At 43.4% G+C, this 15,610-nt stretch overlaps 1 protein-coding gene across 1 annotated transcript in view; it reads left to right on the top strand.

Annotated features, from left to right (window-relative positions):
- Positions 1–2,714: 2,714 nt before the first annotated feature.
- The window catches only part of LOC140482520 (calcium and integrin-binding family member 2-like), a 48,616-nt gene continuing 35,720 nt past the window's right edge, over positions 2,715–15,610 (top strand). The window contains exon 1 of the mRNA XM_072580077.1: positions 2,715–2,810. Coding sequence (XP_072436178.1) covers positions 2,760–2,810 — 51 coding nt within the window. The 5' untranslated portion in view covers positions 2,715–2,759. The remainder of the gene's footprint in view (positions 2,811–15,610) is intronic.

Raw genomic sequence — 15,610 nt, forward strand, 5'->3', positions numbered from 1 at the left:
CCCTGACTAATGCACCTAGCATACACATCCCTGAATACAATGGGCAATTTTGCACAGCCAATTCACTGAACCTGCAAATGTTTGGACTGAGAGGAAACCCATGCAGACATGGGGAGAATGTGCAAACTCCACACAGACAGTCGCCTGAGGTGGGAATCGAACCCAGGTCCCTGGCTCTGTGAGGCAGCAATGCCAAGCACTGAGCCCCCTGCCACTCCATGAATCTCTATAAGGTCACCCCTCAGCCTCCTATGCTCCAGTGAAACAAGTCCCAGCCTACCCAGCATCTCCTTATAACTCAAACCTTCCAGTTCTGGTAACACCCTTGTAATTTTTTTCTGTACCCTTTCCAGTTTAATAATATCTTTCCTATGGCAGGGTGACCACAACTGTACACAGCATTTCAAAAGTGGCCTCACTAATTTCCTGTACAGCTGCAACATGACATCCCAAATCTAATACTCAATGCTCTGATCAATGACTAGTGGAATGCCAAAAGGATCAGTGCTGGGTCAAGTACTTTTCATCATTTATATAAATGATTTGGATGTGAGCTTAAGAGGTATGGTTAGTAAGTTTGCAGATGACACCAAAATTGGAGATGTAGTGAACAGTGAAGAAGGTTACCTCGGATTACAACGGGATCTTGATCAGATGGGCCAGTGGGCTGAGAAGTGGCAGATGGAGTTTAATTTAGATAAATGTGAGGTGCTGCATTTTGGGAAAGCAAATCTTCGCAGGAATTATACATTTAATGGTAAGGTCCTAGGGAGTGTTACTGAACAAAGAGATCTTGGAATACAGGTTCATAGTTCGTTGAAAGTAGAGTTGCAGGTAGATAGGATTTTGAAGAAGGTGTTTGGTATGCTTTCCTTAATTGGTCAGAGTATTGAGTAGGGGTTGAGAGGTCATGTTGTGGCTGTACAGGACATTGGTTAGGCCCCTATTGGAATATTGCATGCAATTCTGGTTTCCTTCCCAACAGAAGGAAGTTGTGAATCTTGAAAGGTTTCAGAAAAGATTTACAAGGATGTTGCCAAGGTTGGAGGATTTGATCTGTAGAGAGAGGTTGAATAGGCTGGGGCTGTTTTCCCTGGAGTGTCAGAGGCTGAGGGGTGATCTTATAGAGGTTTATAAAATCCTGAGGGGCATGGATAGGATAAATAGACAAGGTATTTTCCCTGGGGTGTGGGAGTCCAGAACTAGAGGGCATAGATTTAGGGTGAGAGGGGAAAGATATAAGAGACACCTACGGGGCAACTTTTCCACGCAGAGGAGGGTACATGTATGGAATGAGCTACCAGAGAAAGTGGTGGAGGCTCATACAATTCAACATTCAAAAGGCATCTGGATGGGTATATGAATAGGAAGGGTTTAGAGGGATAAGAGCTGGGTGCTGGCAGGTGGAACTAGATTGGGTTGGCTTATCTGGATGAGTTGAATTGAAGGGTTGTTTCTGTACTATACATCTCTATGACTCTGTGACTCTATGTCAAATGTCTTCTTCATCACCCTGTCTACCTGTGACTCTATTTTCAAGGAAGTATGTACCTGAAACCGTAGGTGTCTCTGCCCGACAGCACTCCCCAGGGCCGTAACATTAACTGTGTAAGTCCTGACCTGATGTTCCTGATCAAAATACAACATCTCACATTTATCTATAATAAACTTCATCTGCCACTCTTCAATCCATTAGTTCAACTGATCAAGATCCCATTGTACTCTTAGATAACCTTCCTCACTTTCCACTATACCACCAACTTTGGCATTATCCACAAAGTTACTAATGATGCTTCTTATATTCTCATCCAAACTGTTTATATAAATGACAAACAACAGTGAACCCAGCACTGAAACCTGCAGAACACCACTGGTCACAGGCATCCAGTCTGAAAAACAACCCTCTACCATTACCGTCTGTCTCCTACTGTCAAGCTAACTTTGAATCCAATTGGCTAGCTCTCCCTGGATCCCATGTGATCTAACTTTCTTAACTAATCTACCATGTGAACAATGTCTACCATTCTACCCTCCTCTATCTTCTTGGTCACATCCTCAAAAAACTCAATCAAGTTTGTGAAGCACAATTTCCCATGCACAAACCAATGCTGACTATCCCTAATCAGTCTTTGCTTTTCCAAATGCATGTGAACCTCCAACATCTCACCCACCGTTGACATCAGCCACACCGGTTTATTATTCCTTGGTTTTTCTTTGCAGCCTGTCTTAAATAAAGGCACAGCATTAGTTCACCTCCAGTCTTCCAGCACCTCACCCGTGGCTGCAGATGATATAAATACCTCTGCCAGGGGCTCTACAATTCTGTCAGTTATTCATTGACAGTATCCAGCACTTGCACAACTTGAAAGCACTGCAATGGTCCACAATTTACCACTTACAGAGTAGCAGCAGTGGTGTAAGAGTAACTGTTATAACATTACGTACTGCAGACAAACACTAAACAAATCATACAGATAATATTTAAAGTGTAAGTCCATCTCCAGCTGGCACATTATGATTGATCTAATTGGTTTAAAAAACACTCACATCATATTCGTTAGAGCATTTCACATCAGTCTGTCCTTCTTTCTCATTGAATAAAGAATTCGGTGGATTTTGTTTTAAGGCTGATCATTCCGATGTTTCTGCCCTGATCTTTTCACTGTTGGTTTCTTAAACCACGTTTGAATTGAAAGTTAAGAAAAGTGGTCCAACATTAACTGAGATGAGGATATACAAACCGAAGACTTGTATCCAGAATGGGCAGTAAACAAAGTGTATTTACTGAAGAACAGTTGGATGAATATCAGGTAAGCCAATAAAATGGATAATATATAAATATTAAAACTGCATCAGAATGTGAAGTTTTGTAATATTATTCTATGAGCATTATCTTTAGTAAATCACTTTTTTGTATGGGCATCATCTGGTAGAAACTACTTTGAATTCCACTTGCAAGAAATACAATTATTTAATTATTTTATTTAATTTCACTCTGATTCGATATGTTATATGATTGGGTGATAAGATATGACTGAATGAATGATTTTTGATAAGAGCCATCATGTTGTTTCATGTCCCAAATTCTGGAGAAGCCTGTGCATTTCACCAAGTTAAAGTCATTATTCAGATTAAATAGAACATAGAACATAGAACAATACAGCACAGAACAGACCCTTTGGCCCACGATGTTGTGCCGAACATTTGTCCTAGCTTAAGCACCTATCCATGTACCTATCCAATTGCCGCTTAAAGGTCACCAATGATTCTGACTCTGCCACTCCCACAGGCAGCGCATTCCATGCCCCCACCACTCTCTGGGTAAAGAACCTACCCCTGACATCCCCCCTATACCTTCCACCCTTCACCTTAAATTTATGTCCCCTTGTAACACTCTGTTGTACCTGGGGAAAAAGTCTCTGTCTACTCTATCTATTCTCCTGATCATCTTATAAACCTCTATCAAGTCACCCCTCATCCTTCGCTGTTCCAATGAGAAAAGGCCTAGCACTCTCAACCTATCCTCATACGACCTATTCTCCATTCCAGGCAACATCCTGGTAAATCTCCTTTGCACCCTCTCCAAAGCTTCCACATCTTTCCTAAAGTGAGGCAACCAGAACTGCACACAGTACTCCAAATGTGGCCTTACCAAGGTCCTGTACAGCTGCAACATCACCTCACGACTCTTGAATTCAATCCCTCTGCTAATGAACGCTAATACACCATAGGCCTTCTTACAAGCTCTATCCACCTGAGTGGCAACTTTCAAAGAGCTATGAACATGAACCCCAAGATCCCTCTGCTCCTCCACCTTACCAAGAACCCTACCGTTAACCCTGTATTCTGCATTCTTATTTGTCCTTCCAAAATGGACAACATCACACTTGACAGGGTTGAACTCCATCTGCCATTCCTCAGCCCAGCTCTGCATCATATCCAACTCCTTTTGCAGCCGACAACATCCCTCCTCACTGTCCATAACTCCACCAATCTTCGTATCATCTGCAAATTTACTGACCCACCCTTCGACTCCCTCATCCAAGTCATTAATAAAAATTACAAACAGCAGAGGACCCAGAACTGGTCCCTGCGGAACTCCACTTGTAATTGGGCTCCAGGCTAAATATTTACCATCTACCACCACTCTCTGATTTCAACCAGTTAGCCAGTTCTCTATCCAGCTGGCAAAATTTCCCACTATCCCATGCCTCCTGACTTTCTGCATAAGCCTACCATGGGGAACCCTATCAAATGCCACTACATCCACTGCTCTACCCTCATCCACATGCTTGGTCACCTCCTGAAAGAATTCAATAAGACTTGTAAGGCAAGACCTACCCTTCACAAATCCGTGCTGGCTGTCCCTAATCAAGCAGTGTCTTTCCAGATACTCATAAATCCTATCCCTCAGTACCCTTTCCATTACTTTGCCTACCACAGAAGTAAGACTAACTGGCCTGTAATTCCCGGGGTTATCCCTATTCCCTTTTTTGAACAGGGGCACAACATTTGCCACTCCCCAGTCCCCTGGTACCACCCCTGTTGACAGAGAAGACGAAAAGATCATTGCCAATGGCTCTGCAATTTCCTCTCTTGCTTCCCACATAATCCTAGGATATATCCCGTCAGGCCCGGGGGACTTATCTATCCTCAAGTTTTTCAAAATGCCCAACACATCTTCCTTCCTAACAAGTATCTCCTCGAGCTTACCAGTCCGTTTCATACTCTCCTCTTCAACAATAAATGCTGCAAGTGTAAAATTGATCAATGCTGGAAACACACATCAGGTCAACCAGCATCTGAAATAGAAAAATTCAATTTCTGTGACACTTATTCAGAATTTAAATTCTTAAAGCTCTGTTGAGAAAAAGGAACGTTTCAGGTTTATTTCAGGTTTCCAACAATTATAATTTTTAAGCTTTATTTTGAATTACATTTGCTGATTATGTTCTAAGTTCCTAGATTCATATTGAACAGAAAAGGCCCTTTGGCCCTTTGTGTCTGCACTGATATAATTACAATTGAAAGTGTGCTAATCCCAATTTCCTGCACTTGTCTCATATCCTTAATGTTATGATATTTGAAGTACTTATCCAAATATTTTATGTTAGCGATATTGAAGCAGAGGTACTAATTTGATTCTCGAGCGTATGAGCATGAAGTATGAATTTCAGTGACACCTGTCTTTGGTTTTTACTTTGTAGGCATGTTGGATGCCTAAGTTTGGAATAACTGTTACATTACAGAATGCTATTTCTCTTTAATTGTTGCCTAATTTATACTCTGAAGTATTACCTCATTCCTGATAAAGGGCTTTAGCTCCTCAGATGCTGCCTGACTTGCTGTGCTTTTCCAGCACTACTCTAGTCTTGACTCGAATCTTCAGCATCTGCAGTACCCCCTTTCGCCTAACTTGCATACAAACCAACATAAAAATGGAGTTGAATTCTCTCCATTTTCTTTACATAAAAACTTATGTAATACAAAAATACTTCTGTGTTGTGGAGCAAATTATGGTGTTCCTTATAACTTGCCATTTACCAAAAAGAGATGGAACTTTGTAGTGCTTTAGTAAATCTAACAAAAGACCTCTACTGCTTAATGAAATTAAAATGTTAATAATGACTATTAATAATGGTTAATAATTTTTAAGCTTTATTTTGAATTACATTTGCTGATTATGTTCTAAGTTCCTAGATTCATACTGCACAGAAAAGGCCCTTTGGCCCTTTGTGTCTGCACTGATATAATTACAATTGTAAGTGTGCTTATCCCAATTTCCTGCACTTGTCTCATATCCTTAATGTTATGATATTTGAAGTACTTATCCAAATATTTTTTAAGGGTTATAAGGTTTCCAGCTTCCAACACCTTCCCAGGCAGTACATTCCAGATTCTCACTGCCCGAGTGAAAATGCTTTTTCTCAAATCCCCTCTGAATCTCCTGCTTTTGACCCTGAAACTGTGTTCTCTATTTTTTAATTACTATTACCACATATAGCTGGATACAGTAAAAAGTTTTGTTTTGCGTGCAATAGAGGCAGATCATACCATGTTGAAAAATGTGTTGCTGGAAAAGCGCAGCAGGTCAGGCAGATTTCTCCAGCTTCCTCATTTCCCCCCCTCCCCCCACTTTATCTCAGTTCCAACACTCGGACTCAGCACCACCTTCTTGACCTGCAATCTTCTTCCCGACCTCTCAGCCCCCACCCCCTCTCCGGCCTATCACCCTCACCTTAACCTCCTTCCACCTATCGCATTCCCAACGCCCCTCCCCCAAGTCCCTCCTCCCTACCTTTTATCTTAGCCTGCTTGGCACACCCTCTTTATTCCTGAAGAAGGGCTTATGCCCAAAACGTCGATTCTCCTGCTCCTTGGATGCTGCCTGACATGCTGCGCTTTTCCAGCAACACATTTTTCACCTCTGATCTCCAGCATCTGCAGTCCTCACTTTCTCCTAACAGATCCTACCATATAAAGATCACGGGGTGGGTTGGACAGAGTGAGGAATATGAAGTTACGGCTGCAGAGAAGGTGCACGAAAAGCAAAATCGACCTTAGATTTGAAATTTGAGAGATCTACTCAGAAATGTAATAACAGTGGGGAAGGAGCTGTTTTTGAGCCTGTTGGTCAGTGTGTTTAAGGTTTTGTATCTTCTGCCTGATGGAAGAGGTTGAGAGATATGATAACCCGGGTGGGTGGTATCTTTGATGTTGTTGGCTGCCTTCCCAAGGCAGTGAGACATGTAGATGGAGTCAGTACATGGCAGGTTGGTTTGTGTGATGGATTGGAATGTGCTCACAACTTTCTGTAGTTTCTTACAGTCCTGGGCAGGGCAGTTGTTGCTTTCTATCGTGCATCTATAAAAGAATGGTGAGAGTCCTCATGATTGAAACCTCAACCAAGGGGAACAGTTGCTCTCTGTTCACTCTGTCCATCCCCTTCAGGATCTTATGCACCTCTATTATGTCCTCTCTTAGTCTTCTCTTCTCTAGAGAAAACAATCCAAGCCTATCTAGTCTCTCCTTATAGCTCAATTTCTCCATCCCAGGCAACATCCTGATGAACCTCCTCTCCACCCTGTCTTGTGCTATCACATCCTTCCTGTAGTGAGGTGACCGAAATGCACACAGTACTCCAGCTGTGGCCTCTCCAACAGTCCGTACAACTCCGACATTACCCCCTTGCTCTTATACTCTATGACAAGAGTGATGAAAGCAAGTGTCCCATATGCCTTCTTAATGATCCTATTCACGTGCTCTGTCAACTTCAGGGAGCTGCGAATAATTACCTGTTTCTCTAAGCCACCCAGTGTCCTGCCATTCATTAAATACTCCCTCATCTTGTTTCCTCTTCCAAAGTGCATCATCTCACACTCATCAGGGTTAAATACCATCTGCCGCTAATCTGCCTATCTGACCAACCCATCTATACTTTCCTGTAACCTACAACCATCTTCTTCACTATTAACCACTCTTCCAACCTTGGTGTTGTCTGCAAATTTACTTGACATTTCCCCCAATTTTCATCTATATCATTTATGTACATAACAAACAATAGGGTCCCAGTACTGACCCTTGTGGTACACCACTGGACAGCAGCCTCCAGTCACTCAAACAGCCTTCTACCACAATCCTTTGAGTCCTATTATTGAGCCAGTTTCTGATCCACACGTTACCTCCTGATTAGTCAGCAACTCTTGGGGAAATGGACAGTGGTTGGATTTGGGCCTCTACTAGCTTTCATCCAAGGGAAATCTCAACAATGGTCAGATAAATTTGAGTTAGGTACCTATTAATGTGGATCACCCCAGTGGAAGTGACCTGGGCTTCTCACTGACTCTCCACCAGATGTGAAGAAAGATATGCAGGGTAGGAGGACTGACCATAGGAAATGCAGAGTTACAGAGATAGCGTAGGGGGGAGGGTCTGGGTGGGTCAGTGTGGACTCAGTGAACAGAATGGCCTACTTCCACACTGTCGGAATTCTATGAAATACCCTTTTCACCTATATCAAATTCCATTCAATGTTTCTGCCCTGTGAGTTGGGAGGTCATGTTGCGGCTGTACAGGACATTGGTTAGGCCACTGTTGGAATATTGCGTGCAGTTCTAGCCTCCTTCCTATTGGAAAGATGTTGTGAAACTTGAAAGGGTTCAGAAAAGATTTACAAGGATGTTGCCAGGATTGGAGAATTTGAGCTATAGGGAGAGGCTGAACAGGCTGGGGCTGTTTTCCCTGGAATGTCGGAGGCTGAGGGGTGACCTTATAGAGGTTTACAAAATTATGAGGGGCGTGGATAGGATAAATAGACAAAGTCTTTTCCCTGGGATCGGGGAGTTCAGAACTAGAGGGCATAGGTTTAGGGTGAGAGGAGAAAGATATAAAAGAGACCTAAGGGGCAACTTTTTCACGCAGAGTGTGGTATGGAATGAGCTGCCAGAGGATGTAGAACATAGAACATAAAACATAGAACAATACAGCACAGAACAGGCCCTTCAGCCCATGATGTTGTGCCGAACTTCTATCCTAGATTAAGCACCCATCCATGTACCTATCCAAATGCCGCTTAAAGGTCGACAATGATTCTGACTCTACCACTCCCACGGGCAGCGCATTCCATGCCCCCACCACTCTCTGGGTAAAGAACCCACCCCTGACATCTCCCCTATACCTTCCACCCTTCACCTTAAATTTATGTCCCCTTGTAACACTCTGTTGTACCTGGGGAAAAAGTTTCTGACTGTCTACTCTATCTATTCCTCTGATCATCTTATAAACCTCTATCAAGTCACCCCTCATCCTTCGCCGTTCCAACGAGAAAAGGCCTAGAACTCTCAACCTATCCTCGTACGACCTATTCTCCATTCCAGGCAACATCCTGGTAAATCTTCTCTGCACCCTCTCCAAAGCTTCCACATCTTTCCTAAAGTGAGGAGACCAGAACTGCACACAGTACTCCAAATGTGGCCTAACCAAAGTCCTGTACAGCTGCAACATCACTTCACGACTCTTGAATTCAATCCCTCTGCTAATGAACAATAATACACCATAGGCCTTCTTACAAACTCTATCCACCTGAGTGGCAACTTTCAAAGATCTATGTACATAGACCCCAAGATCCCTCTGTTCCTCCACCTGACTAAGAACCCTACCATTAACTCTGTATTCCGCATTCTTATTTGTTTTTCCAAAATGGACAACCTCACACTTGGCAGGGTTGAACTCCATCTGCCACTCCTCAGCCCAGCTCTGCATCATATCTAAGTCCCTTTGCAAACGACAAATGCCCTCCTCACTGTCCACAACTCCACCTATCTTCGTATCATCTGCAAATTTACTGACCCACCCTTCGACTCCCTCATCCAAGTCATTAATAAAAATAACAAACAGCAGAGGACCCAGAACTGATCCCTGTGGAACTCCACTTGTAAGTGGGCTCCAGGCTGAATATTTTCCATCTACCACCACTCTCTGACTTCGACCGGTTAGCCAGTTTTCTATCCAATTGGCCAAATTTCCCTCTATCCCATGCCTCCTGACTTTCCGCGTAAGCCTACCATGGGGAACCTTATCAAATGCCTTACTAAAATCCATGTACACTAAAATCCATCCACTGCTCTACCCTCATCCACATGCTTGGTCACCTCCTGAAAGAATTCAATAAGACTTGTAAGGCAAGACCTACCCTTCACAAATCCGTGCTGGCTGTCCCTAATCAAGCAGTGTCTTTCCAGATACTCATAAATCCTATCCCTCAGTACCCTTTCCATTACTTTGCCTACCACAGAAGTAAGACTAACTGGCCTGTAATTCCCGGGGTTATCCCTATTCCCTTTTTTGAACAGGGACACAACATTCGCTACTCTCCAGTCCCCTGGTACCACCCCCGTTGCCAGTGAAGACGAGAAGATCATTGCCAACGGTAAAGCAATTGATTCCCACATAATCCTAGGATATATCCCGTCAGGCCCGGGGGACTTGTCTATCCTCAAGTTGTTCAAAATGTCCAATACATCTTCCTTCCTAACAAGTATCTCTTCTAGCTTACCAGTCCGTTTCACACTCTCCTCTTCAACAATACGGTCCCTCTCGTTCGTAAATACTGAAGAGAAGTACTTGTTCAAGACCTCTCCTATCTCTTCCGACTCAATACACAATCTCCCACTACTGTCCTTGATCAGACCTACCCTCGTTCTTGTCATTCTCAGGTTTCTCACATATGCATAAAATGCCTTGGGGTTATCCTTGATCCTATCCGCCAAGGATTTTTCATGCCCTCTCTTAGCTCTCCTAATCCCTTTCTTCAGCTCCCTCCTGGCTATCCTGTAACCCTCCACTGCTCTGTCTGAACCCTGTTTCCTCAACCTTATGTAAGCCTCCTTCTTCCTCTTTACTAGACATTCAACCTCCCTCATCAACCAAGGCTCCCTCACACGACCATTTCTTTCCTGCCTGATAGGTACATACATATCAAGGACATGTCGTATCTGCTCCTTGAAAAAGTTCCACATTTCCACCAAATCCTTCCCTGACAGCCTATGCTCCCAATTTATGCTCCTCAAATCCTGTCTTACAGCATCGTAATTTCCCTTCCTTGTAATCTACCTTGTTGTGCGCACCTATCTCTCTCCATAACCAAGGTGAAAGTCACAGAATTGTGGTCACCATCACCAAAATGTTCACCCACCAACAAGCCCATCACTTGTCCCGGTTCATTACCGAGTACCAAATCCAATATGGCCTCCCCTCTGTTTGGACAATCTACATACTGAGTTAGAAAAGCTTCCTGGACACACTGCACAAACACCGCCCCATCCAATCTACTTGATCTAAAGAGCTTCCAATCAATATTTGGGAAGTTGAAATCGCCCATGACTATGACCCTGTGGCTTCTGCACCTTTCCAAAATCTGTTTCCCAATCTGTTTCTCCACATCTCTGCTGCTATTTGGGGGCCTATAGTAAACACCAACAAGGTGACTGCACCTTTCCTATTTCTGACTTCAGCCCATACTATCTCCAAAGGCAGATCCCCCTCAAACTTCCTTTCTGCAGCCGTTATACCATTTCTAATTAGCAATGCCACCCCCCCTCCTTTTTTACCATCCTCCCTAATCTTACTGAAACATCTGTAACCAGGAACCTCTAACAGCCATTCCTGTCCCTCACCTATCCACGTTTCTGTGATGGCCACAACATCGTAGTCCCAGGTACCGATCCACGCCTTAAGTTCACCCACCTTATTTCTGATACTCCTTGCGTTGAAGTATACGCACTTGAGCCCATCTCTGTGTCCGCAAGTATTCCCTGTCAGTGCTACCTTCTCCACAGCCTCTCTACAGTCTTGGACATCCTGACACACAGCTAGCTTACTTGCTGGACTACAAGTCCGGATCCCATCTCCCTGCCAAATTAGTTTAAACCCCCCCCCGAAGAGTGCTAGCAAACCTACTCCCCAGGATATTGGTGCCCTTCTGGTTCAGGTGCAACCCGTCCTGTTTGTACAGGTCCCACTTTCCCCAGAATGCAGTCCAATTGTCCAAATACCTGAAGCCCTCCCTCCTACACCATCCTTGCAGCCACGTGTTCAACTGCACTCTCTCCCTATTCCTTGCCTCACTGTCACGTGGCACCGGCAACAACCCAGAGGCTGGTGCAGGCTGGTACAATTACAACATTTAAGAGGCATTTGGATGGATATATGAATAGGAAGGGTTTGGAGGGATATGGGCCAGGTGCTGGCAGGTGGGTCTGGATTGGGTTGGGATATCTGGTCGGTGTGGACAGGTTGGACCAAAGGGTCTGTCTCCATGCTGTACATCTCTATAACTCTACGACTCTATGACCAGAACTGAGAAAAGTTAATGTTCTTTGCTTTTAAGGATCATACATTAAATTTAACCTATGAAATATGGAACATGGAAATTACTGCAGAGATACTGAATATAATAAAGTTTACTTTAAATCCAATTTAAACTACCTTTGTTTAATATCTTTTCCAAAATAATGTAAAAAGTGACTTTCTAGCTTATTCAACTGGGTATCAACTTCTCAAAAATTAGCTGTTTTAATGTTTTCTCAATCAACAATGGTTGCTATGGAAGGGTCTTGTGACACAATGGTAATGTCCTCACCTCTGGATTAGACAATAAGACCATAAGAAACAGGAACAGAAATAGGTCTTTAGGCCCCTTGAGCCTGCTCTGTTATTCAATAGGATCAGGGCTGGTCTGACAACCCTCGCGTTCATTTTTCTGCCCTTTCTCTGTAACCCTTGATTACCTACAGAGTCTATCTATCTCAGCCTCAAATAGGTGCAAATGGACTCTCCCCTTACCTCATTTGGTTGGATAGCTAATTTGTGATACAAGGTAGGTTCAATTCCTGTATCAGCTGAGGTTGCCATGATGGTGGTTTTTACATTAATACTCAAATGCAACTGCTCCATAGTGACTCCATTTGAAAATTGATACATGTGGTACAGTACGGTGTACCCTTTTGTGCTAAATCAGCAAACTAAACAAAAGATTCTTCTTTGGATATGTAATGTACAAATGACATAGACCTTCATTCTAGCTCTGTAATTTAATCCTGGAATTTAATCCACAGATCACAGATTATAAATGATCAGAAACAAAATTCAAGTTGAGGTGCTCTAGATTTGGAGATTCCTCAGTTTAGTTGAAAAAGGCATTTCATCATAGCCATAAGAACCACAAGACCTGCAGTTTCATAGTATTATGTGGCTTTACACACACAGGACTGAATCTACGTTTTTTTGGCTAACTCCAAGTTGCATTTGAGTTTTCAGCCACATGGCCTAGTGAGTTTTCTGGCTGAATTTTAATAAATTCACCTAATTAACTACCTACCCTGCCCCTATGGTGTCTCTCATATCTGAGTCTTGCCTCACCTTAATATATGCCATTCTGAGAACAAGACACAACTCAGCAGATATTCCAGAATTCACTGCCAGAGATTACACCCATGGCATCTTTAAAGGACTTGGTTCACCCACATAAAGCAGTCATTCACTGTTTCTGACATTTGCCCCAGACAGGGCTAAATGGGAGGAATTGCCATCCAGCTTTATCGACAGGGGCCTAGAGGTTGTGCTGGATGAGATGGTGCATGCAGGGTGCACTCTTTCCCCAGGACCTGGAGGTTGTGCTGGATGCAATGGTGCATATGCAGGGTGCAGTCTTTCCCCAGGACCTGAAGGTCGTGCTGGATGGGACGGTGCATGCAGGGTGCACTCTTTCCCCAGGACTTGGAGGTCGTGCTGGATGGGATGGTAGATGTGCAGTATGCACTCTTTCCCCAGGACCTGGGGGTCATGCTGGATAGGATGGTGGATGTGCAGGGTGCTCTCTTTCCCCAGGACCTGGAGGTTGTGCTGGATGGGATTGTGCACATGCAGGGTGCTTTCTTTCCCCCTGTCCTACAGTGGAGACCATGACACCAGACCATGCCCATCTGGTTGCCTCAGGTCAATGCAGTCTCATTTGTCTGATCCAATGATCTCCTGTACCTCATCAGCATAAGGGCCACACATCTTTTCTCTGATGCCTCACGCTCACTCTATCTTTGCTACTGTACCTAACCCCCTCCAAGGCTTATGCTCTATCACTCTCACTATTGCTTGCAACACCTTTCCTCATCACCCACCTAATTCACAATGCCACTATGCCTGCATGTCCTACTCACTCACTTGGGACACCTCCCCTACCTGCACCAATACACAGCTGTGCCACCCACTTTCATCTCCCATAAGAAGGCAGGATGAGTGAAGATGGGTATCTCTGTATCTGACCGCCCCAAGAGACTGACTGGCTGCGTTGAAGCCCTTGGGCTGATATCAGAAGCTACCATTAACTTCAAACTGTGTACAGTTCTGGTTATCCTGCTCTCAGAAGAATATTATTCAATTGAAGAGTATTCAGTAAAGATTCACAAGATTGGGACTGGAGGGCTTGAGTATGGGGGAAAAGCTGGATAGACTGGTAAAATCTTCACTGGAACATAAGAGGTTGAAGCGTAACCTTACAGATGTTTATAAAATCATGAGGGGCATGGATGGGGTAAATAGACAAGGTCTTTTCCCTGGGGCGGGGAGTCCAAAACTTGAGGGCATAGGTTAAAGGTGAGTGGAGAAAGATTTAAAAGGCACTTGGGGGGGGCGACTTGTTCTCACAGAGGTTAGTTCATGTGCAGTGAATTGCCAGAGGAAATGGTAGATGCAGGTCCAGTTACAACATTTAAGAAACATTTGGACAAATATATGAATAGCAAAGCTTTAGAGGTATATGGGCCAAATGCAGGTAAGTTTGTTCTAAGAAAAATTAACAAGCAGTGAAATTCACAGCTGACCTTGGATAAATCTGTACATCACAGCACAGGAGCAACTAAGTGGCTTTTTAAAGAGTAATCTTGCTTTTTTTTTGTAAATTGATAATATTGAGTAAAGTGGAGAATTTTATTGATAAAATTTTTTATTGAGATTTGTCTCTTGATTAAACTTTAAAATTATAAAACATAGGTACTAAGTTATCCTAAAGCTGTGTTTTTAGAGCAGTAAGATTGTGCTATTTCCTGGGTCTGTAGGTTGCTAAGGTGCAAAGATGGCCTTGATTGAGTGATGTGCTCTTCCTTTCGGATATGGGAGATTAGGGAGAGTTTCCATGTTACTGATGATTGTGTCTGCAGTAAATGTGTTCGGTTCCAAGTCCTTTCAAATTGCATGGATCGGTTGGAGCAGCAGTTAGAGGAAGTGAGGAATTTACAGGAGCTAGGGGTTGTGCTGGATGGCAGTTACAGGAAGATAGCCAAATATCAGATACAGTCAAGTAAATGAATTACTTCCATGAAAGGTGGGAGGGGTAGGCAGGTAGTGCAGGGGTCTCCTGTGGCTATCCCCATCTCAAACAAGTATGCTGTTTTGGAAAACGTAGGGGTGATGGACTCTCAGGGGAATGTATCACAAACAGCCAAGTTTCTGGTATCAAGACTGGCTCTAAAGTAACAAAATGGGTGGAATCCAGGGTGATAGTGAGTGAAGAGATTAGTCTGAGAACGGTGCAGTTGGGAGAAGGAGCAAGTCAAACAGTTAAAGCAGGCAGGGGAAAAAAAACAGAGAACAAAGTAGGACTGATGAAATAAACTGCATTTATTTCAATTCAAGAAGTCAATAGATCAGCAGATACACTCAAGTTATGGTTGGGAACATGGGTCTAGGATATCATAGTAATTACAAGAGACATGGCTCAGGGACTGGCAGCTTAATGTTCCAGGGGATAGATGAAAAGGAAGGATAGAGGGGGGGGGGCAAGAGAGGAGGGGGAGTGACATTTTTGTTAAAGAATAACATTGTGGCTGTACTTATGGAGGATATTCCTGTGAGTACATCCAGGGAAGTTATTTGGGTAGAACTGAAAAATAAGAAAGGGATGATCACCTTATTGGGACTGTACTATAGACCCTCCAATAGTCAGTGTGAAATTGAGAAGCAAATTTGTAAGGAGATCTCAGTTTTCTATAAGAATAATAGGGTAGTTATGGTAGGGGATTTTAACTTTCCAAAAATAGACAGGGAGTGCCGTAGCGTT

This window comes from Chiloscyllium punctatum, chromosome 1 (genome assembly GCF_047496795.1).
Source record: "Chiloscyllium punctatum isolate Juve2018m chromosome 1, sChiPun1.3, whole genome shotgun sequence".
Classification (NCBI taxonomy): domain Eukaryota; kingdom Metazoa; phylum Chordata; class Chondrichthyes; order Orectolobiformes; family Hemiscylliidae; genus Chiloscyllium; species Chiloscyllium punctatum.